The sequence below is a fragment of the Neoarius graeffei genome, chromosome 20 (assembly GCF_027579695.1).
Source record: "Neoarius graeffei isolate fNeoGra1 chromosome 20, fNeoGra1.pri, whole genome shotgun sequence".
NCBI classification, from domain to species: domain Eukaryota; kingdom Metazoa; phylum Chordata; class Actinopteri; order Siluriformes; family Ariidae; genus Neoarius; species Neoarius graeffei.
Window position 1 is genome coordinate 67,424,175 of NC_083588.1, and position 25,463 is coordinate 67,449,637.

Genomic DNA, 25,463 nt, shown 5'->3' on the forward strand with positions numbered 1-25,463 from the left:
TTGTAGTTCTGACACAAGATGGTGGCATGATACCTACAGTGGTCATGGAAGTCTGCCAGAAGATTGGGATACTACTGCTATACTAGTAAGAGAGGCAGCAAGGAAGGAGCTAGGGTGGTCATCAGGAAGGAAGACAAGGAGACATGGTGGTGGAACAAAGAAGTGCAGGAAATTATAAAAGAGAAGAGGCTAGCAAAGAAGAATTGAGATGATCAGAGAGACGAGGAAAGCAGGCGGTTATACAGAGAGACGAGACAGAAGGCAAAAAGAGCAGTAGCGAAGGTGAAAGCAGATGCATACCAGGAGTTGTATGAAAGACTGGAGACCAAAGAAGGAGAGAAAGACCTGTACAGACTAGCTAGGCAGAGAAACAGGGAAGCGAGGGATGTACAGCAGGTAAGAGTGATGAAAGATGTAAATGGAAATGTGCTGACAAACAAAGAGAGTGTATTAAGAAGGTGGAAAGAGTACTTTGAGGATTTATTAAATGAGGAGAATCCAAGAGAGAAAAGGTCAGATTCATTGGAGACAGCAAATCAGGAAGCAGACTTGGTTAGTAAGGATGAGGTGAGGGCAGCCATGAAAAGAATGAAGACTGGGAAAGCAGTCGGACCAGATGGTATCCTGATCGAGGCTTGGAGATGTTTGGGTGAGACAGCTGTGGAGTTCCTAACGAGATTGTTTAATAAGATCCTAGACAATGAGAAAATGCCAAATGAATGGAGAAAGAGTGTGCTAGTCCCAATATACAAGAATAAGGGAGATGTACAGAGCTGCAGTAATTACAGAGGAATAAAATTGATGAACCACACCATGAAGCTATGGGAAAGGGTATTGGAGGTGAGATTGAGAAGAGAGGTAGCAATCTGTGAACAGCAGTACGGGTTTATGCCATGGAAGAGCACGTCGGATGCAATTTTTGCTTTAAGAATGTTAATGGAGAAGTACAGAGAAGGCCAGAGAAAGCTACATTGTGTGTTTGTAGACCTGGAGAAGGCATACGATAGAGTGCCGAGAGATGAGTTATGGTATTGTATGAGAGAGTGGAGTGAATGAGAAGTATATTAGAGCGGTGCAAGACATGTCTGAGAACAGTGAAACAGCAGTGAGGTGTGCAGTTGGAACGACTGAATGGTTCAAGGTGAAGGTGGGACTCCATCAAGGATCTGCTTTGAGTCCTTTCTTGTTTGCCATAGTGATGGATAGCTTGACGGACGAAGTGAGGCAAGAGTCACCATGGAACATGATGTTTGCGGATGATATTGTGATATGTGGTGAAAGTAGAAAGGAGGTTGAGTTGGGTTTGGAGAGATGGAGGGATGCATTGGAACGAAGAGGAATGAAGGTGAGCAGTAGCAAAACAGAATACATGTGCATCAGTGAGAATGGGGATGAGAGTGTAGTGAAGATGCAAGGAGTAGACATAAAGAAAGTTGGTGAATTTAAGTACCTGGGGTCAACTGTGCAGGAAAATGGAGGCTGTGATAGTGAGGTGAGAAAGAGAGTGCAGGCAGGGTGGAGCAGGTGGAGAAGGATTTCGGGAGTCATTTGTGATCGGAAAGTCCCAGCAAAAGTGAAAGGTAAGATGTATAAGACAGTAGTGAGACCAGCTGTGATGTATGGATTGGAGACCGTACCCTTAACGAAGAGACAGGAGGCAAAGTTGGAGGTGGCGGACTTGAGGATGTTAAGGTTTGCGATGGGAGTGACGAGGTTGGACAGGATAAGGAACGAGCACATCAGAGGGACAGCACATGTGGAGAGCTTGGGAATGAAGCTAAGAGAGATGAGACTGAGATGGTATGGGCACATCCTGAGAAGAGATGCAGAGCATGTTGGAAGGAGAATGCTGAGGATGGAGCTGCGAGGCACACAAAAACGAGGAAGGCCAAAGAGGAGATAAATGGATGTGGTGAGAGAGGATATGAAAGTGGCAGGTGTGGTAGAGAAGGATTCTGAAGACACGGAGCAATGGAGACGAAAGATCCGCTGTGGCGACCCCTAATCGGGAGCAGCCAGAAGAACAACACACACATGCCTCGTCTCGTCTCGTCTTCTTCCGCTTATCCGGGACCGGGTCGCGGAGGCAGCAGTCTAAGCATGGAAGCCCGAACTTCCCTCTCCCCAGACACCTCGGCCAGCTCCTCGGGAAGAACACCGAGGCGTTCCCAGGCCAGCCGAGAGACATAGTCCCTCCAGCGTGTCCTGGGTCTTCCCCGGGGCCTCCTCCCGGGGGGACATGCCTGGAACACCTCCCCAGGGAGGCGTCCAGGAGGCATCCGAAAAAGATGCCCGAGCCACCTCAGCTGGTTCCTCTCGATGTGGAGGAGCAGCGGCTCTACTCCGAGCTCCTCCCGAGTGACTGTGCTTCTCACCCTATCTCTAAGGGAGCGCCCAGCCACCCTGCGAAGGAAACTCATTTCAGCCGCTTGTATCCGCGATCTTGTTCTTTCTGTCATTACCCAAAGCTCATGACCATAGGTGAGAGTCGGAACGTAGATCGACCGGTAAATTGAGAGCTTCGCCTTTTGGCTCAGCTCCTTCTTCACCACGGCGGACCGGTAAAGCGACCACATCACTGCGGAGGCTGCACCGATCCGCCTGTCGATCTCACGCTCCATCCTTCCCTCACTCGTGAACAAGATCCCGAGATACTTAAACTCCTCCACTTGAGGCAGGACTTCTCCACCAACCTGGAGAGGGCAAGCCACCCTTTTCCGGTCGAGAACCATGGCCTCGGACTTGGAGGTGCTGATTCTCATCCCAGCCGCTTCACACTCGACTGCAAACCGCCCCAGTGCATGCTGAAGGTCCTGGTTTGAAGAAGCCAACAGGACAACATCATCCGCAAAAAGCAGAGATGAAATCCTGTGGTTCCCAAACAGGATTCCTTCCGGCCCCTGGCTGCGCCTAGAAATTCTGTCCATAAAAATTATGAACAGAACCGGTGACAAAGGGCAGCCCTGCCGGAGTCCAACATGCACTGGGAACAGGTCTGACTTACTGCCGGCAATGCGAACCAGACTCCTGCTCCGTTCATACAGGGACCGGACAGCCCTTAGCAAAGAGCCCCGAACCCCATACTCCTGAAGCACCCCCCACAGAATACCACGGGGGACACAGTCGAATGCCTTCTCCAGATCCACAAAGCACATGTGGACTGGTTGGGCAAACTCCCATGAACCCTCGAGCACCCTATGAAGGGTATAGAGCTGGTCCAGTGTTCCACGACCAGGACGAAAACCGCATTGTTCCTTCTGGATCCGAGGTTCGACTATTGGTCGAATTCTCCTCTCCAGTACCCTGGAGTAAACTTTCCCTGGGAGGCTGAGAAGTGTGATTCCCCTATAATTGGAGCACACTCTCCGGTCCCCTTTCTTAAAAAGAGGGACCAACACCCCAGTCTGCCACTCCAGAGGCACTGTCCCCGACCGCCATGCGATGTTGCAGAGGCGTGTCAACCAAGACAGCCCCACAACATCCAGAGACTTGAGATACTCAGGGCGGATCTCATCCACCCCCGGTGCCTTGCCACCGAGGAGCTTGCAAACCACCTCAGTGACTTCGGCTTGGGTAATGGACGAGTCCACCTCTGAGTCATCAGCCTCAGTCTCCTCAGTGGAAGACATGACGGTGGGATTGAGGAGATCCTCAAAGTATTCCTTCCACCACCCGACAATGTCCCCAGTCGAGGTCAACAGCTCCCCATCCGCACTGTAAACAGTGTTGGCAGAGTACTGCTTCCCCCTCCTGAGGCGCCGGACGGTTTGCCAGAATTTCTTCGAGGCCGACCGATAGTCCTTCTCCATGGCCTCCCCGAACTCCTCCCAGTTCCGAGTTTTTGCCTCCGCAACTGCCCGAGCTGCAGCACGCCTGGCCTGCCGATACCCGTCAGCTGCCTCAGGAGTCCTGGTGGTCAACATGGCCTGATAGGACTCCTTCTTCAGCTTGACGGCATCCCTTACTTCCGGTGTCCACCACCGGGTTCGGGGATTGCTGCCACGACAGGCACCAGAGACCTTGCAGCCACAGCTCCGAACAGCTGCGTCCACAATGGAGGTAGAGAACATGGTCCACTCAGACTCAATGTCCCCCACCTCCCTCGGAAGCTGGGAAAAGCTCTCCCGGAGGTGGGAGTTAAAGACCTCCCCAACAGAGTGCTCGGCCAGACGTTCCCAGCAGACCCTCACCATACGTTTGGGCCTGCTAGGTCTGTCCAGCTTCCTCCTCCGCCAGCGGATCCAACTCACCACCAGGTGGTGATCAGTTGACAGCTCAGCCCCTCTCTTCACCCGAGTGTCCAAGACATAGGGCCGGAGATCAGATGAAACGACTACAAAGTCTATCATCGACCTCTGACCTAAGGTGTCCTGGTGCCACGTGCACTTATGGACACCCCTATGCTCGAACATGGTGTTCGTTATGGACAAACCGTGACTAGCACAGAAGTCCAATAACAAAACACCACTCGGGTTCAGATCGGGGAGGCCGTTCCTCCCAACCACGCCCTTCCAGGTGTCACCGTCATCGCCCACGTGAGCATTGAAGTCCCCCAGTAGCACAATGGAGTCCCAAGTCTGAGCACCCCTCAGTACCTCTCCCAGGGACTCCAAGAAGGCCGGATACTCTATACTGCTATTTGGCCTGTAGGCACAAACAACAGCAAGAGCCCTCTCCCCAATCTGAAGGCGCAGAGAGGCGACCCTCTCGTTCACTGGGGTAAACTCCAACACATGGCGGCTGAGCTGGGGAGCTATAAGCAAGCCCACACCAGCCCGCCGCCGCTCACCACGGGCGACTCCAGAGAAGTGGAAAGTCCAGCCCCTCTCGAGGAGCTGGGTTCCAGATCCCAAGCTGTGCGTGGAGGTGAGCCGGACTATCTCTAGCCGGTACCTCTCAACCTCCCGCACAAGCTCAGGCTCCTTCCCCCCCAGCGAAGTGACATTCCATGTCCCTACAGCCAGCCGCTGTGTCCGGGGATCAGGTCGTCGAGGCCCCTGCCTTCGACTGCCACCCAATCCACACTGCACCAATCCCCTACTGCTACCTCTGTGGGTGGTGAACCCACAGGAGGTCGGGCCCACGTCACCTCTTCGGGCTGAGCCCGGCCGGGCCCCATGGGCAAAGGCCCGGCCACCAAGCGCTCGCATACGAGCCCCAACCCCGGGCCTGGCTCCAGGGTGGGGCCCCGGCTGCGTCCTACCGGGCGACGTCACGGTCCTGGATTTTTTCTCCATAGGGGGTTTTTGGTGAACTGCTCTTGGTCTGGCCTGTCACCTAGGACCTGTCTGCCTTGGGAAACCCTAACAGGGGCATAATGCCCCTGACAACATAGCTCCTAGGATCATTCAAGCACACAAACCCCTCCACCACAATAAGGTGGCAGTTCTTGGAGGGGACACACACATGCAAGAAGACAAAAAGTCTTTCTCACACGTACACTCAAGCGCAGAATTTGAAGCACACAGTGAAATTCCTCTCTGCATTTAACCCATCTGAAACAGTGAGCACACACATATACCCAGAGCAGTGGGCAGCCATGCTACAGCAGCTGGGGTTTGGGGTCTCACTCAAGGGCATTTCAGCCCAACCTCAGTTCAAGGCTGCGCCATGTTAACCTAACCTACATGTCTTTGTGTGGGTTTCCCCCCACAGTCCAGACCCGGGGAGAACATGCAAACTCCACACACAAAGGCCACTGGGCTCAAACCCAGAACCTTCTTGCTGTGAGGCGACAGTGCTGACCACTACAACACACATACATACACATACGCGCGCGCACACAAAAAAAAGAATGAATTTTTCTTATTTGCATAACAGTGAAGGGAAACAACCAAATACACTGTCATTTATCTGTGTGTGTGTGTGTGTGTGTGTGTGTGTGTGTGTGTTTTCTCCCTGGTAGGTGGCTGATGACGGTTACGGTGTGTCCTACATTATTGTTGGTGAGAACATGATCAACTTCCATGTGTCGTGTAAAAACTCCTGCACACATACAGTGAGTGTTTAATTTCATCAATACACACACACACACACACACACACACACACACACACACCAAGCTGTTCTTCATCTGTCCCTCACCTGCCCTCCGTGCTGCATGCGTCTCCTCTGTTGGTGAATGGGGACCATAGTGACCCAGATGTTTTTGTGTGGTGGCTTCATTGTTTTAATGGTGTGTGTGTGTGTGTTTCAGAACTCGCACAGGTTTGGCTCTCAGATCAGCCAAGCTTTAAAGGACCTGATGTCTCTGTTCAGCTCCAACTCTGAGAAACCAGTGGAGAGAAAACAGCCATAAACTCCTGTGTGTGTGTGTGTGTGTGTGTGTGTGTGTGTGTGTGTGTGTGTGTGTGTACTTGCAACTTATTAAGGACCAAAACACATTTTCACTGATAGAGTTTGGGCATTTTTGTGAAGTGAGGACATTTTCTCTGGTCCTCCCATCTTCGAAGGGCTGTTTGAGGGATAAGGGGCGGGGTTAAGCAGTTAGTTGTGATGGTTGGGGTGAGGGGCTCAGGATTGAATTCTCTTAGAGTCCCCACAAAGATAGAAGTACGTGTGAGTGAGACTGAGGTGTCAGATGACGAGTGTGAACATGGAGTCAGAAAACCATTGGAGGAGAAAAGGCAGTAAAAGTAGACAGAATAAACACACACATGTGTTAACAGTGTTCAGTACTGGTGTAAGTGTTCGTGGAGGAGTTCTAAAGTTTCTGATGGACTTGATTCTCCACTTCACTCCTCTACACCTGATGGAGTTTCTGATGAAGCTGGTGTTGGGAATCTGTTTGTCTTTTATTCTGCACTTGTTCACATGATGCAGTGACAATGCAATAACTTCACTTGCTGTGTTAAAATGCAACCACAATGCAAAGGATTTGGGTTTTACATGCACAAACTTTGACTGCCAAAGCAATGCAAACTCTCTCAACACAGGAGAAACAGAATGCACACATCTTTCCTGTTAAGTTACGGTGAAGGAAAATGACCAAACACACTGTTTGTATCCTGTGTGAGAGAGAGTGAATTTAATTCCTGAACTTTTCCAGCTTTAATCATATTGTAAACAGAGAGAGTTTTGTTTCTGTATAAATAAAACTTTAGTGTTGGAGAGTGTGTTTTGCTTATTTTGTTTTAAACATTAATCTGTTTTGGAAAAAATCACAGTGGCGTTAAACTGCACTTCAGTTGAAATAAACAGCGGTTACTATAAACTGATATTACAAGTGTGAATTGTGTCTTCCAGCAGTGATGTAGTGATTATCCTCAGCAAGAGTTCCTCCTTTAGATTCACTTAGGGGTGGAGATGGGGATGATGATGATGATGATAAGGTGGAGATGATAAAGTGGAGATGGAGATGATGATAAGGTGGAGATGGGGATGATGGTGATCAGGTGGAGATGGAGTTGATCAGGTGGAGATGGAGATGATGATGAGATGGAGATGATAAGGTGGGGATGATGGTGATGAGGCAGAGATGGAGTGGTGATAAGGTGGAGATGATGATGATAAGGAGGAGATGGAGATTATGATCACTTATCATATAATGACGGAAGCAAGCTTCCGTCACTTCCATCTTCCTCTGGCGGGAAAATTCAGAAAGGCAGTGAGGCGAACAGCTGGCTGTGCTAACAGCTGACGGCGAAAGCTGGTTGTCCCAGCAACTTGCTACCGGGCTATATGGGCCCAAAGAAGATCCACACTGCTGAGGAAGTCGAGGACATAAAAAAAGTCACTCAACTTCATAACCGAAGAAGTTTCTGCTGTCAGGCTGCAGCAGAAGAGCATATTGACCTTGGTGGAGGAAGTGAAAACGTTGCGGATCCAGAATGCGGAGAAAGACAAGCGGATCGCCGACCTGGAAAGCCGAGTGGCCAGCCTGGAGCAATACTCCAGAGTGAGCAACGTTGTCGTCACCGGGCTCCAGGTAAAACCTCGGTCATATGCTCGGGCAGTGACCGCTATCAGCGGCGGGGGGAGCCCAGGGAGCTGGATGTGAGCTCCGCAGAGCAACAGGTAGCTGCTTTCCTGAAGTCCAAGGGAATTCACCTGGACTGTGATAACATCGAGGCTTGCCACCCGCTACCAAGGAGGAACACCAGCGACAAACAGACCATCATCATGAGGTTTGTCAACAGGAAACATAAGACCGCACTGTTAAAGCAGGGGTACAAGCTGAAGGGATCCAGCATCTACATAAACGAGCATCTGACCAAACACAGTGCGGGTATAGCCAGGAGTGCATGTGCCTTAAAGAAACAGGAAAACTCAGAACACTTGGACTACAAACTGTAACGTGTTTATTAAGCTAAACGGTCCACCTGAGGAGGCCAAAATATTGGTTGTGAAAAACATCGAGGACTTGGATAAGTATGACCATCATGAGCAGGACCATAAGCCACACATCTCAGAGGATTACAGAACAGGATTTACTGGAACTAAAATCATTTGAGTACACTGATTACAAATCACAGGATTTGGAATATGACATAGACCCGGACAATAATTTCTTCTCTGCCATTAACAACAACTGCTGTTATTACACTGCTGAACAGTTCAATCGGCACATTAAAGCAGATGGCAAACTCTCAATTATCCACTTCAATAGCAGAAGCATGTATGCAAATTTCAATCTCATCAATGAATATCTACATCAGTTTTTGCATCCGTTCAGCATCGTAGCAATATCTGAAACTTGGATACATAACGTCAAAGGCACGGACTTTGAGCTGGAGGGCTTTGAGTTCAACTACATGAATAGACAAAACAAGAGTGGAGGGGGAGTGGCCATATTTGTGGATAGGGACTTGAAATTCAATGTGATGGAAAGTATATCAACAGTAATTGACAACACACTGGAATGCATAACAGTTGAAACTTGCAGAGAGAAACATAAAAATTTAATTGTTAGTTGTATATAGAGCTCCAGACTAGTATTGAGGTCTTCAATAACTGGATAGAGGAAATGTTTTCAAAAGTGAGTCACAAAACAGTCTTCATATGCGGAGACTTCAATATCGACCTGCTCAATCCAAATAAACACAAAATGACAGACAATTTTATCAACACAATGTACAGTATGGCCTTATTCCCGAAAATTACTAGATCCGGCAGAATCACCTCACACGGAGCCACCCTCATAGACAATATATTCACTCACAGTTTTAATGACAATTTAGTAAGTGGACTATTGATAAATGACATCAGTGATCATTTACCAGTTTTCTCAGTTTATGAAACAAAATTTGGGAATAATAAACCAGAAAACACAAAACTTTTCAGACGACTTAGATCAGAGGAATCAATTAACACTTTTAGAAATGACTTGCTGGCACAAAACTGGGATGAAATATACCAACTAAAAGACATAAATAAAGCATATGAGGAATTCTTGAGGATATTTATATCATTATATAATCAAAATTGCCCAATTGTTCAATACAGTAAAAAAGTCAAACATACAGCATGTCCATGGATTTCAAGGGGTTTACAAAATGCCTGTAAAAAGAAAAATACATTGTATAAAGAGTTCATAAAGCAGAAAACCAAAGAGGCAGAGGATAGATATAAAAAATAAATTAACTAATATTATAACGGCTGCCAAGAAAGAGTATTATAAGAAATTATTAAACGATAACAGAAATAATATCAAAGTAATTTGGAGCACTTTGAACAGTATTATAAAAAATGGGTCAGGATATATAAATTATCCAAGGTACTTTCTTAATAATGACAAAGATGAATATCATATGGATGTGGTAGTTAATAGCTTCAACCATTACTTTGTAAACGTAAGACCAACCTTAGCAGAACAAATTCCGGATCCAGGAACATCTGCTGAAAATCTGGGCAATTTGATAGATAATAATTCTTTTTCAATGTTCCTTAGTATAGCAGTGGATGAAAAATAAATTGTTGATATTGTTGGGAAATGTATGAACAAAAAATCTACCGACTGTGATGACACTGACATGATGATATTGAAAAATGTTATTGATGGAATAGCCAAACCATTCACATATATATGCAATTTGTCATTTCTAACTGGTACATTTCCAAACAGAATGAAAACAGCAAAAGTCATTCCTCTGTACGAATCAGGGATCAAACACCACTTCACAAACTACAGACCTGTCTCACTACTTCTGCAATTCTCCAAAATTCTCGAAAAACTTTTCAGTAACCGATTGGATAAATTTATTGACAAACATAAACTACTTAGTGACAGTCAGTATGGATTTAGAGCACGTAGATCAACATCACTGGCTTTAATAGAATTAGTTGAAGAAATCACCAATTCCATAGAGCAGAAAAAACATGCAGTTGGAATATTCATTGATTTAAAGAAAGCATTTGATACAACAAATCATGACATATTAATAAAAAAAACTGGAACGATATGGCATTAGGGGTATAGTTTTAAACTGGGTTAAAAGCTATTTCAGTAACAGGAGACAGTTTGTGAAGCTGGGAGATTGCTCTTCCTCATGTTTGGACATAACTTGTGGTGTTCCCCACACTTGTGGTGGAGATGGAGATGATAAGGTGGAGATGATAAGGTGGAGATGGGGATAATTGCATGAGTTTTGCGGCATGTGCCGGAAGTTCCGGTTTTTTCGGTTCTGAAAAAGTCATTTTTCCAAATCGTGTAAATCTGTTGAGACTTTCCGGGGGGGTATAGGGGTGGCCCTCTCACTGTCTCACTCTCAGCGTATTACCGGGTTACCGCGGTACAGTCTCTCTGCACAAGACAAATCTTTTCATCTCGTCTTCGCCACAAACCTCATTCAATCTATCTGCCGCTCACCGACGAGCGGTCCTGACTAGCCCGTTGTTCAGACATCCCAAGTGTCCCGAAAGTTCCGGGAGTCTCCCGCATATTGATAGCCAGGGGCGTGTTTAGCCTATTTTTGGGGGTGCTCAAGCACCCCCAAAAACGAGCTCAGCACCTCCTAGCTCAGCATCCTCAAAAACACTGCTTTTGGATGTAATTTTCAGAAATAAGTGCCCTTGCGCACTGCGCAATGAATGTGTGCGCGGGCGTGTGTGTGTTGTTGAATTCACCTGTTAGGTGAGAGCTCTATGAGCAGTAAAATCCCTCTCCTCCTCCTTGCGTCCCCTCTGATTGGGTTGCCTGTCCGCGCGAGTGCTTGCTACGATATGGTGGGTTTTTTAACTGGATTCCACGCCGATGAGGAACTCGAAGTAGCACCTGAGTATTACTGGCATAGCGAGATGTGAAGGTACGGAATAGCTCCAACATTACAAATGCAGTAGTAGGTCTTGTTTAATTTAAAATATAACGTAAATATTTGTGTCAGTAGTTGTAAATGTGTAGATATCATAGTTTATTGGGTCAGCTTCTGTTAAAACATTGCATAAGTCTAGTCTTGTCTAGTCTTGTCTAGTCTTCTTGTCTAGTTAAGTCTGGTCTAAATGCGGAATAAACGTGGAAACACTGTCGTTCAAGCCAGGTGCCTCTGTCAGCTCTGGGGGCTAAGCACCCCCAAAGATCAGATGCTAGAATCGCCCCTGGGCCAGCCTATCAGCGGCTTTTGAAGAGAGAAAACCCCAGATTAGGACTGTCAAGATCTGGAATGAGGATGTGATTAAATCTCTTCAGGGGTGTTTTGACTGCACCTCATGGGAGGTTTTTAAATGCTCAGATCTGAATGAACATGTTGAAGTAATTTCAGACTATATAACCTTTTGTGAGGACTTAGTGGTGCCCACTAGAACTTTTAAGATGTATCCCAGTAACAAACCCTGGGTATCAAAGAAATTAAAATACCTGTTAAACAAAAAGAAATGGGCCTACATCCAAAAAAACAAGATAGTTAAGAGAGACATACAAAGAGAAACTAAAAGGCAGATAAAGATAGATAAGAATGCCTATAAACAAAAAGTAGAACAAAATCTGGCCCTAGGAAACCCTTGGCAGGCATGGCAGGGTATCAAAACCATGACTAGCATTCCCTACAAAGGCAGAGGGAAATGCCATATAGGTTCTAGGGTTGGTGAGGAGCAGGAGCAGGCAAATCAACTTAACTTGTTCTTTACCTGTCTTGAAGGAGGTGGCAAAAATATTATTGAACAAAACCAGTTAGAGCTGCCAGCACCTCACAATATTACTGTTAAGCAGACAGAGGTCCATTCACTGTTCAGAACAACTAACATACGCAAGAGCCCTGGCCCAGATAACATCAGTGGTAAGGTGCTGAAATACTGTGCAGAACAACTGTCCCCCGTTTTCACTTATATTTTTCAGGCCTCTCTGGATCAGCATAGTGTGCCGCTCCTGTGGAAAACATCAACTATCATTCCCATTCCTAAGATTCCCTCCGCGACTGAACATAACCATTACTGTCCCATAGCATTAACATCATTGGTAATGAAATGTTTTGAAAGGATGGTTAAAGGTCCCATGGCATGAAATTTTCACTTTCTGAGGTTTTTTAACGTTAAAATGAGTTCCTCTGACCTTCTTAAGTCACCCCAGTGGCTAGAAATTTCATAATGTGTAAACCAAACTATGCCCAATATTTGAGAATGGCGCGTCAAAACGGCGCATTGATAAGCTCTTCCCTTTACTACGTCAGCAAGGGAGATGATCCCCCCCCCCCCCCGGATTCCCACCCACTGTATGGATTGCCCCGCCCAGCTCAAAAGTTGCGCTGTGCATGGATGTGACAACACAGAAAAGAGTCTGTTTTTACTGCCGACAGGAGAGCCCCTGAAGACGCAGTGGCTTAATTTTATTTACTCCAATAATACGCCGTCGAGTCTACCTAAGACGGTGTATGTTTGTCGGAAGCATTTTCCTGATGAATGTTTCCACAACTTGGGACAGTACAGGGCAGGTTTTGCACATCAGCTGTCACTGAAGCCTGGGTCCGTACCAAGCATCCCTGCCGCATCAGCCACAAACAGCGAACAAGTAAGTGCATAACTGGTCGTTTTGCCATGTTTTAAAATCGGCGCCACATTAGCCTTGCAATGGCTACATTAGCTGTGCAGCTAACCGCTTCCTGCAGTTAGCCAGGTACTCTGCACTAAAACCAAAAAGCATGCTCTGTTAAACTGAGTTTAGTCTGGAAATTGACTGTAACTTATGAGCTTATGTTTGACTATTGCTCCGCAATGCATGTCTTCTGTTGGATAAGCGATATGTTGCTGTAGTTGTACCATTTTTTTAGACAGGGCGGACGGACCAGGGCATTCACCCGCCTGGCCGTGCCCGACGAGGAGTGCTCTCGGCCGGCTTGGGAGGCAGACAGCAGCCCCTCCTGGAAGTGCAGTTTTACCATGGGCCTTAGGCGGAAAAAAATGACAAAGTCCCACTGTTCAGTTTTACCATGGGCCTCAGGCGGGAAAAAATTACAAAGTCCCAGTTTTACCATGGGCTCGAGTTGTACCATTTTTTTTTAGACAGGGCGGACGGACCAGGGCATTCGCCCGCCTGGCCGTGCCCGACAAGGAGTGCTCTTGGCCGGCTTGGGAGGCAGACGGCAGTCCCGCCCCCTCCCCCCATGGCCCACCCCCTCCCTCTACCCTTCCCCGCCTCCATGCTTCTCATTAGCAAAACGACGCACTGGGAAAAGGGCTGAAATGGGGCTTTCTCCCAGGAGGCTATATCTACGTTCCGAGGGTTCATTTCGAGAAAGGCTGCGGATATAACATCCAGAAACCTCCACGAGCCCGTTTAAAGCATCAACAAACCACCATGCCATGGGTCCTTTAAAAAACACATCACAATAAAAACACATACATTACTAGACCCCCTGCAATTCGCATATCAGCCCAGCAGGGGGGGTCGATGATACCATTGTAACCCTGCTACATCTTGTTTATTCACATCTTGAGGCATCTAAAACTCATGTTAAAATTTTATTTTTTGATTTTTCGTCAGCATTTAACACAATTCAACCCACTATCCTGGCCCATAGATTGGTAGAGGACTTTTCACTGGATGGAGGTCTGATTCTATGGTTGCTTGACTTTCTAAGACAGAGTCCAACGTGTAAAGGTGGGCCCCTTTTTTCTGATAAAATCATCTCCAATGTTGGCTCCCCCCAAGGCTGGGTCTTATCCCCTTTGTTGTTTATTCTTTATACTAACAACTGTACCAGTTCCCACCCTGGTAGGCATTTAATTAAGTTTGCCAATGTTACAGCATTGGTCAGCCTCCTCCAGGATGATGAGCTGGGTCATGGCCCTGTTTTAGACACGTTTATAAATTGGTGTGATAAGTCTCATCTCTTGTTAAATACATCAAAGACAAAAGAGATGGCAATTGACTTTAGGAGAGTCAGTACACCCTATCAGGCAACCATCAGAGGACAACCTATACAGTCTGTTACTGAATATAAATACCTGGGGGTAGTTTTGGACAACAAACTGAAGTGGGATCAGTGGACAGAACACATTCAGAAAAAAGGGCAACAAAGGCCTTATTTTCTTAAGAAGTTGATTGTATTCGATGTTGAATGTACAATGCTCAAGATGTTCTATACGGCCTTTATTGAGAGTGTTTTAACATTCTGCTTAATTTGCTGGTTTGGAAATGCAACAGTAGCCCAAAAACATACTGTGAGGAGAATAGTGACCACTGCATGTAAACTGCTAGCCATGAACCTAAACAGTTTAGAACACGCATACAGATCTAGGTCCCTCAACAAGGCTGAAAAAATTTCAGCAGACCCCAGGCATCCACTATCTATTGCCTTCGAATCGTTGCCTTCACAGAGCCGGTACCGCTACCCTGCCCTTTCAAAAAATAGAACTAGGCAATCATATATACCTCAAGCAATTACTTTTTTAAATAAACACCTGAAAAGGTAAAAAATTTTTTTAAACTTTATGGGGATTCCTGGAAAATTTGATCAGCTGTTTTTGTCACAGATCAAGTGCACTAAATCCCTGTGATCATATTGGTTTTATGTGTTAAGTGTCGTGCGCAAAGTGTCTATGTTTTATGTGTTTTTATGGTAAAGACAAGACAAGACAAGAAAAAAACATGCTCACTCATTGAGAACAATTTTCCCCTAGGGGACAATAAAGCTTCTATTCTATAATAATAATGATGATGATGATGGACACTCCCCAGTCATATTGTGCGTCCAATAAAATTCTGTCAATTCTGCCCTTAATTCATAAGCAATTTGATCCTAAAACTGATAAACGGCTAAAACCCCCAGCTCTTCAGGATAAAGGGAAGTCAGGAGGGAAGTGTGTTCTGTGCAGGTGACGGTATTTTGTTTGGCCTTTAAAAGTCCTTGGAATTCATAATAAAAACAAACACTGAAGCCATAAAGTTTTCCGTTCCCGGTTAAGAGTACGCCTTGCGCACTCTGGCTGCCACTTCTCACTGGAGCTTTTTACTTTTATTTTATTTTCTCTTTTGTTTTTGTTTGAGTGTTTTGTCCGCCAGTTGTGTTGTAGCTCCGGACCCAGTTTTGGGTGTCGGTTCCCTCCAGGCCTTGGTCCTCCGTGGGTGATGCCTGTGCTCCTGGCTATGGACTGCAGTGAGATCATTGCTATTTTAACATCATGGTTGTCCAGCGCTCTGTGCGGCGGTGCTTTAGTGCTTGGCATGATGTTCTGAGCGATGTTGCTTGGTGGCGTTGCGGTGCCTGTGCAGGCAGTTTGGGACTTACCGGCGTTCTGTGTGACAGTGCTTCTTTGCTCACTTTATGGATCCATGGCGCAGTGTTCCGGGTGGCATCGCCCGGCAGCGGCTGTGCAGGTAGTGTGGGACTTATTTTCGTGCGCCTTTTTGTGGGACTGTGGCAGCTACACCATTGGAATGACATCCTGACCTTTTTTTTTTGGTAGACTTCTTTGTTATTTTAAATTTTTTCTTCTCCCTAATTGTAAAGTGACCTTGGGTATGAGAAAGGCACTATACAAGTTTAACTGATTATTGATTATTATAAAGCCGAGTTTCTCCACAAGAGGAAGAGACCTGAAACAGCAGCAGGTCATGGTCCTGAAGGCCAGAGATGATTATACACTCAAACTAAACCATCTACAGAGGGATCTGAGCTCACATTCTCAGTCTGAATCTCATCACCATGAAGTGTTTTTAATTTATCTACCTTTGCCATAGTGAGATATACAGACAGACATTGTGGCTGTGAAACCACTGCAGCTTGCGCTGATCACAGCAACTCCACGTTAACCAAATCGCATGTTTGGACTGTGGAGGGGAACCCACACAGACACAGGGAGAACATGCAAACTCCACACAGAAAAGCCCTCATCAGCCATGAGATTCAAACCCAGAACCTTCTCACTGTGAGACAACAGTGATAACCACTGTGCCACGCCCTGACTCACGTCCTCAGGTCTCTGAGTGATTTCACAGGCCAAGAGTTCAGCTCTGTTCCTGTTCCTCATTATGATGTTTGTTTTTTTCATATTAAGTGTGAAATGTGTTATTTAATATTTGTCTTGGTGTGTTTTAGTTCAGCAGTAAACTGCACTTCCTCAGGTTTATGACATGCATTTATATAGTGGCTCATTTTCATATGAATGTCATGTGAATAATTAATTTTGCACTTGATTAATCATGTAACTTACATTTAATAAACAGATATTTTCCACTGTAAATACTTATGCCTTATAATCTTATCAACTCAATATGTAAATTTATTTATTTCCTGTTATCTGAGATAATAAATGATTAATAATCAACTTTATTAGGCCTGTGCAATGGTGCAATGGATAATCCATCCATCCATTATCTGTAGCCACTTGTCCTACAGGGTTGCAGGCAAGCTGGAGCCTATCCCAGCTGACTATGGGCAAGAGGCGGGGTACACCCTGGACAAGTCACCAAGTCATTGCAGGGCTGACACTCATACCCTTTTTCCATCAAATCAGTTCCAGGGCTGGTTCGGGGCCAGTGCTGGTGCTGGTTCACAACTCGTTCAACTTGCGAGCCAGCTGAGAACCAGTTTGCTTTTCCATAGCTTGTGGTGCTAAGGGGAGCCACGTCATTACGTCGCTGTATACGTCAGTTACGTCGCTGTATACGTCAGTTACATCGCTATGTTTGCATAAACCTTGGCGCGAATATCGAAGCAACAACAACACGGAGAAGAAGAAGCAGCAGCAGCAACAACAACAATAATGAATGACTTTGCATTTGTACAGCTGCTGCTTCTCGGCGCTTACAAATGGCGACCTTTCGCGGTCTTGCGATTGTTGTTGGTCTTAACAACTCCGCCCCCCCCGCTGACATAAGTGGTTCTTTCCTCTGGCCCAGCAAAGAGCTGGTGCTAGCCTGGAACCAGTTTTTCTGGCCCCAGAGCCAGTTCTTTGTCAGTGGAAACAGAAAACCCAGTTCCAAACTAAGCACTGGCCCCGAACCAGCCCTGGAACTGCTTTGGTGGAAAAGGGGCAACAGAGATGAACAACCATTCACACTCACACCTACGGTCAATTTAGAGCCACCAGTTATCCTAACCTGCATGTCTTTGGACTGTGGGGGAAACTGGAGCACCTGGTGAAAACACACGCAGACACGGGGAGAACATGCAAACTCCACACAGAAAGGCCCTCACCGGCCGCTGGGCTCAAACCCATGATCTTCTTGCTGGGAGATGATGGTGCTAACCACTACACCACCGTGCCGCCCGCGCAATGGATAATTAATGTTAGTATTAACATTATCATGCAAAATTAATCTGAATTTCTTCATTTACATCCCTTTGATAAATAACTTTAGTGTGGTATTGGGTCATGACTTTATGTCCACCATAAAATATGGGTCCTGAAGCAAAACCAGTTGAGAGCCATCATGTCTATTACATCATGTCGGTGTTCGGTGTTTTACTCTGATTTAACAAAAAATCACTGTGGCTCCAACAAAATTCTTTAAATCAAAAGGTTCTTCAGTGAATCAGAATGCAGCATTACCATTAGCTTCTTTATTTATATATATATATATATATATAATCAGCTGGATAGTACAGTGGTAATGCTCACTGACTACGACGCAGGCAAAACATCATCCAGTAAGGGTCCTTAGGCAAAAACCCCTCATGATATATCAGCCTACCTCAGGAATGAGTGAAAACATAACTGAAAGAGTCATACCGGCTCAGACGTCGCCCGGGTCAACAAGGTCTGCGTCAGTTGCTAGGGAACCAGGGCAAACTGATGAGAAATGGGCTACTGGAACAAGACATCGATGGACGAGGACAGAAAATACGGATTTGCTGGAATGCTACTATACAAGCAAGCCCAGAGAGAGGGGATACATGCAGAGAATGTGGGACCATTGGATACTTCGAAACCCACAATCAAGGCTAACAAAGAAACAGCTATTAGCCCAGTGTTCCAACATCCATAATCGAAATCTGCTATCACAACTAGAGATTAATGAAATACAACAACGATGCTACGGCAAGGGGGAGCCAGGAAGACAGGTCAGTGGGGAGATGTCATCATCCCCACAACCAGAGATTGGGTACCAAGCCCCAACAGCTAACAGCCTCAACACAAGAGCTGCTGACCTGAGAAGGAAGATCGTGACCCAACTGGAAACCTGGAGCCCCCGACGAATACCGAAGCTGAGTTGCCAAGTACCTTCAGAAGATCTACTAGTAGATGTGAATGCTGCTCTGAAGACAATCTCCACAAGAACCATCACTGAGACCAACAAGCTGATACACAGTACAGCAACAGTAATCATGGAGATGCTTGGACACAAGGTGGGCTCGGGACATAAACAGTATCCACCATGGAAGAGACGATTAGAGGCCAAGATAAAGGCAGCAAGGAGAGAAGTTAGCCAGCTAGCTGAACTACAGAAAGGGAACATGGTGAATAAAGGTGAAGTACAACTCACTCTCCATACCAGAGGCACTCGAAACTGCCAAACAGCGACTAACAGCTCTGGCCACCCGGTTGAGGAGATACACCAAGGAAGGAGAGGCCAGGAGAATAAACAAGCTGTTCTCCACTGAACCAGCCAAGGTGTACTCTCAATGGCAGGGGAACAACAACCGGTCAGACCCACCAAGAGCTGAGGTGGAAAAATACTGGAAAGACATATGGGAAAGAAAGGCATCACACAACACCGATGCCCAATGGTTAGTGGACCTAAGAGCTGACCACAGCAACCTCCCAGAACAAGAACCAGTAACCATCTCAATGGCAGACGTCCAAGAAAGAGTGTCAAAGATGAAGAGCTGGACAGCACCAGGCCCCGATATGATCCATACGTACTGGCTGAAGAAGCTAACTGCACTCCATGAACGCCTAGCAGCACAGATGAACCAGCTGCTGAGGGATGGAACCCACCCAGAATGGCTAACCCAAGGCAGGACAGTCCTAATCATGAAGGACCCCCAGAAGGGACCCATCCCATCCAACTACCGGCCAATTACCTGTCTCTGCACAACATGGAAGGCCCTGTCAGGCATCATTGCGGCAAAAATGAGTAAGCATGTGGCTCAATACATGAGCGAGGCACAGAAAGGAATTGGCAGTAACACCAGAGGAGCCAAGCACCAGCTACTGGCCGATAGAACAGTCGCCCGAGACTGTAAGAAGAGACAGACCAACCTGTGCACTGCCTGGATTGACTACAAGAAAGCCTACGACTCAATGCCACACACATGGATACTGGAATGTCTGGAACTGTATAAGATCAACAGGAACCTAAGGACCTTCATACAGAACTCAATGGAAATGTGGAAGACAACCCTAGAGGCCAACTCAAAACCCATTGCCCAAGTCAACATCAAGTGCGGCATATACCAAGGAGATGCGCTATCACCACTGCTGTTCTGCATAGGCCTGAACCCCCTCAGTCAGATCATCACGAAGAGCGGCTACGGGTACCGATTCCGTAGTGGGGCAACAATCAGCCACCTGCTCTACATGGATGACATCAAGCTGTATGCCAGGAACGAGCGAGAAATAGACTCGCTGATCCACACCACCCGGATCTACAGCGATGACATAGGGATGTCATTCGGATTGGACAAGTGTGGCCGGATGGTCTCAAAGAGAGGCAAGATGATCCGGACTGAAGGGATTGACCTACCAGAGGGCAACATAGGTGATATCCAAGACAGCTACAAGTACCTTGGCATCCCACAGGCTAATGGAAACCATGAAGAGGCCACAAGGAAGTCAACCACAGCCAAATACCTCCAGAGAGTAAGGCAGGTCCTGAAAAGTCAGCTGAATGGTAAAAACAAGGTCCGAGCCATCAACGTGTACGCACTACCAGTCATCAGATACCCCGCTGGTATCATAAACTGGCCAAAGGAGGAGATAGAAGCCACAGATATCAAGACTAGAAAGCTCCTCACCATGCATGGAGGCTTCCACCCCAAGTCCAGCACCCTGAGACTATACACTAAGCGGAAAGAGGGAGGCCGAGGGCTAGTGAGCGTCAAGACCACGGTCCAGGATGAAACATCGAAAATCCGAGAATACATCAGAAAGATGGCCCCAAAGGATGAACTGCTAAGTGAATGTCTCAGGCAGCAGAACCCTGATGAGAGTGCAGAGGAGGAGGAGGAACAGACAACCTGGAGAGACAAACCCCTACATGGCATGTACCACCGTCAGATAGAGGAAGTGGCTGATATCAAGAAATCCTACCAGTGGCTGGATAATGCAGGACTGACAGACAGCACAGAGGCACTAATCATGGCAGCACAAGAACAGGCCATAAGCACAAGAGCCATAGAGGCCAGGATCTACCAGAGTAGATCAGACCCAAGATGCAGACTGTTGCAAAGAAGCCCCTGAAACAGTCCAGCACATAGTAGCAGGGTGTAAGATGCTAGCTGGATCAGCGTACATGGAGAGGCACAACCAAGTGGCTGGGATAGTATACAGGAACATCTGCAACCAGTATGGAATAGAAATACCCAAGTCCCAATGGGCCATACCACAGAAGGTGGCTGAGAACAACAGGGCCAAGATTCTGTGGGACTTCAGCTTCCAGACTGACAAACAGATCCTGGCTAACCAACCGGACATAGTGGTGGTGGACAAAGAGCAGAAGAGGGTGGTGGTGATAGATGTGGCGATCCCAGCTGACGCCAACATCAGGAAGAAGGAACATGAGAAACTTGAGAAGTATCAAGGGTTGAAAGAGCAGCTGGAACGGATGTGGAAGGTCAAGGGTTGCGTGGTCCCCGTGGTAGTGGGGGCACTTGGGGCAGTAACCCCCAAACTGGGAGAGTGGCTCCAGCAAATCCCAGGAACAACATCTGAAGCCTCAGTCCAGAAGAGCGCAGTCCTAGGAACATCGAAGATACTGCGCAGAACCCTCAAACTCCCAGGCCTCTGGTAGAGGACCCGAGCTTGAGGATGACATGGATACCACCCCCCCGCCGGGGGTGAGAAGGAGATTTTTTTTTTTTTAATATAATGTGTGTGTGTGTGTGTTCTCCTTAATCACCACCTTAACGCGGTGGAGAGGTTTGAGTGCCTCAGTGATTCTAGGAGCTATGTTGTCGGGGGCATTTGCCCTTGGTAGGGTCTCCCAAGACAAACAGGTCTTAGATGAGAGGTCAGACAAAGAGCGGTTCTGAAGACCCTCATGAGAGAAAAAAGCAAGGATCTGAGTGCCCTCGCCTGGACCAGGGATACCGGGGCCCCACCCTGGAGCTAGGCCTGGGGGAGGGGCTCGCTGGAGAGCACCTAGTGGCTGGGCCTGTGTCTGTGGGGCCCGGCCAGGCCTAGCCTGAAGGAGCAACATGGAATCACTATCTTGTGGACCCACCACCCACAGGAGGTGCAGTAAGGGTCTGGTGTATTGTGGATCAGGTGGCAGCCAAAGGCAGAAGCCCTGGCATACTGATCCCCAACTGACAAAACTGGCTTTTGGGACATGGAATGTCACCTCTCTGGTGGGGAAGGAGCCTGAGCATGTGCGTGAGGTTGAGAGGTACCAACTAGATATAGTTGGGCTCACCTCAACGCATAGCTTGGGCTCTGGAACTAATTTCCTGGAGAGGGATTGGACTCTTTTCCATGCTGGAGTTGCCAAGGGTGAGCGGTGCCGGGCAGGGGTGGGGCTATTGGTAGCCCCCCAGTTTGGTGTGCTAACATTGGAGTTCTCCCCAGTAAATGAGAGGGTCGTTTCCCTGTGTCTTCGGGTCAGGGAACAGTTTCTGACTGTCATTTGCGCTTATGCGCCAAATGGTAGTTCAGAGTACCCAGCCTTCTTGGTGTCCTTGAGTGGGGTACTAGACAGTGCACCATGAGGGGACTCCATTGTTTTACTGGGGGACTTCAACGCTCACCTGGGCAATGACCGTGAGACCTGGAGGGGTGTGATTGGGAGGAAAGACCTGCTTGATCTGAATCCGAGTGGTGTTCTGTTGTTGGACTTCTGTGCCATGCATGGTTTGGCCATAACAAACACCATGTTCAAGCATAAGGGTGTCCATAAGTGCACGTGGCATGAGGACACCCTAGGCCATAGATTGTTTCATCTAATCTGCGACCGTATGTCTTGGACACATAGGTCTTATTTAACTGATCACTATCGGTACGTTGATTATAAATGGTGATATTTCTAGATGTACTGAGGTAAAGCATGGTGTTCCACAAGGTTCTGTCTTAGGTCCACTGCTTTTTTCTTTATATATGTTACCTCTGGGTGATATTATTCGTAAACATTGTATTAGTTTCCACTGTTATGCTGATGACACACAGTTGTATGTTTCTGCAAAACCTGATGAGAGACACCAGCTTAATAGAATTGAGGAATGTGTAAAGGACATTAGACACTGGATGCTTATTAACTTCCTTCTGCTTCACTCTGACAAGACTGAAGTACTTGTACTCGGACCACATGCAGCTAGAAGTAAGTTTTCTGATTCCACAGTAACTCTGGATGGCCTTTCTGTTTCTTCATGTGCAGCAGTAAAAGACCTCGGAGTGATTATTGACTCCAGTCTCTCATTCGAAACTCACATTGATAACATTACCCGGATAGCTTTCTTTCATCTCAGAAATATTGCTAAGATAAGAAATTTAATGTTACTACATGATGTGGAAAAACTAGTTCGTGCTTTCGTTACCTCCAGGTTGGATTATTGTAATGCCTTACTGTCTGGATGTTCCAATAAGTGCATAAACAAGCTCCAGTTAGTTCAAAATGCAGCAGCAAGAGTCCTTACTAGAACTAGAAAATATGACCCCATCACCCCTGTCTTATCCACACTGCATTGGCTCCCAATCAAATTTCGTATTGATTATAAAATACTACTATTGACCTTTAAAGCACTGAATGGTCTCGCGCCACAGTACCTGAGTGAACTTCTGCTCCTCTATGACTCGCCATGCCTACTTAGATCAAAAGGTGCAGGCTACCTGCTGGTACCTTGTATAGTGAAGGCTACATCAGGGGGCAGAGCCTTTTCTTACAAAGCCCCACAGATATGGAACAGCCTTCCAAGTAGTGTTCGGGAATCAGACACAGTCTCAGCATTTAAGTCTCGGCTGAAAACATATCTGTTTAGTCAAGCCTTTTGTTAATGTTGTTTATGCGGTAAAGGTGTAGATCTGGAGGGTCCTCAGACATAGTGTTTTGGTAAACTGGGATGTATGGATGCTGTCAGTCCCCCACTCACTTGCTCACTTGAGTTTGTTGATGGTGTAGTGGCTGCTGCTTTATGTCCCGGGGCCCCTCATGCCTGTGTTACCTTCTGGCTCTCCCCTTTTAGTTATGCTGTCATAGTGTAGGTTGAATTGGGATTAATTAAATTATAAACTATGTAATAATTGATAATTAAATTAATCAATTTATAAATAAAGATCAGTCTCATAAAATCTTAAATTATTAATCTTAATACTCACCGTGAATGGTTACATTCAAGATTAATGGTAGCTCTGTATTAGAGGGGAAACCCAGTTGTATACAAAAGCTAAATTCTGAAGGAAAAAGGAGTTCTAAATAGTTGACCTTGTGAATAAACAACAGGAACAAGTAAAATGCAATTCAATTTTATTAGCTTTTATTTGTCTACTACTCACTAATAATAATAATCTCAAAATACATTCAATGTCGGCAAAGGTAATAACAAGACAAAACAATGGAACAATTACACCTGGACTATAAATTTGAGGGAAAGAGAGAGAGAAAGAGATAGAAGGAAAAAGAAAAGAATCCCTTGTGTGTGCGTGTGTGTGAGGCTAGGGCAAGCCGATGCGTGTGTGTGTGTGTGTGACCTAGCTTGTCGTTAGCTAAAACAAAGGAATGTTAGCTAAAACAAAGGAATGTTAGCTAAATAGAACAAAGGATTAGCTCTGTGGCTAATGTGTGCTTTGTGTAGGTATCTGTGGGCAGATGCTAATGACTAGCCACTCTGGCAATGCTTAAACAAAATGGCGGTCAGTGCCTAGGTGTCGTATCACAGGTAACTCAATGAGGAAGGTATCAAAATGGCGTCGGAAAAATGGCGCCTGCAGGCCTAGTCGAGAACACAAGCCTACGAGCTAGCGTATCACCCTGAGGTAGCTAGCAATAAGTTGCTAAGGAGAATCTGACCACGCTACAGCTGGATCCAAACACTGCACTTAACAACAATTTCCAACAGACTATCTAGGCAAAGAACTCAACGCGAGAGAGAGAGAGAGAGAGAGAGTGTGTATATGTGTGTGTAATAGGTGTTGGATGGAGAGAACTAGGCCTTGTAGCGGTCTAGCCTCGGAGCTTAAAATAACAAACTTGTCGCTGCGCTGCTAATCAGATAGGGAAGCTAGCAATGGAGTTAAGGAAAGATATCATGCAAGATACCCTGTCTAACAAGTTCAAAGAAAAAAACAGAACCAAAACAAACAATAAAAACAAACAAACACCTTCCGTGTCTGAGCGGGTATGCTAAATAGCTCAAAGCTTAAACATGACCCTAACAACCATCTGAATAAGCTACAAATTAAAAATTTGCCCAAGTGCCTACTCAATGCGATGGAAGTTCTTTCTCCGATGTCCGCGCTGAGGGTCGCAGTCCGAGGAGAGGAGGTTAGCGGCGCGTTGCGTCCAACCGCGGCTAACGAAGCAGGGAGATGGAGGCCTAGCTGGCCCACGGTGCTTCAGGAGAAACCTCCGGTGATGCGTCGACGAGAAAAAGCTGAGAGGAGCGAAGCTGTCCGCGAATGCCTCTTAGCGTGGAAAACTACTTAACTGTAGTTAAACTTTGCAAAGGTTTATAATCAAAACCACTATATCGCTGAAACTTAGCGGGTCGTTCAAAAGTTCGGCCGAAACTAATTTGAACAGGCTGTTCTCAGACAATAGCGGTTAGTCTCAACACTGTAGGCGAGCGTGCCTACAGTCCGTCCGACCACTCCAGTAGTCAGAACACGAGAGGACGAATCGAGGCGCTCTCGATACAGTTAAAGCAGTTCCACCTTACGTCACATCCGGGTGGAGCACGCAAGGAATTGTGGGATCGTTATAGGGGGCGCTGGCGAGTTAC

General features: G+C 46.6%; 1 protein-coding gene across 4 annotated transcripts in view; it reads left to right on the forward strand.

The window, feature by feature from the left end:
* The window catches only part of cpt1a2b (carnitine palmitoyltransferase 1A2b), a 118,976-nt gene extending 111,866 nt beyond the window's left edge, over window positions 1-7,110 (forward strand). For all 4 annotated transcript variants that reach the window (XM_060902354.1, XM_060902353.1, XM_060902351.1 and 1 more), the window contains 2 exons: window positions 5,906-5,998; window positions 6,197-7,110. In XM_060902354.1, coding sequence (XP_060758337.1) covers window positions 5,906-5,998; window positions 6,197-6,298 — 195 coding nt within the window. In that variant the 3' untranslated portion in view covers window positions 6,299-7,110. The remainder of the gene's footprint in view (window positions 1-5,905; window positions 5,999-6,196) is intronic.
* The last annotated feature ends 18,353 nt before the right edge of the window (window positions 7,111-25,463 follow it).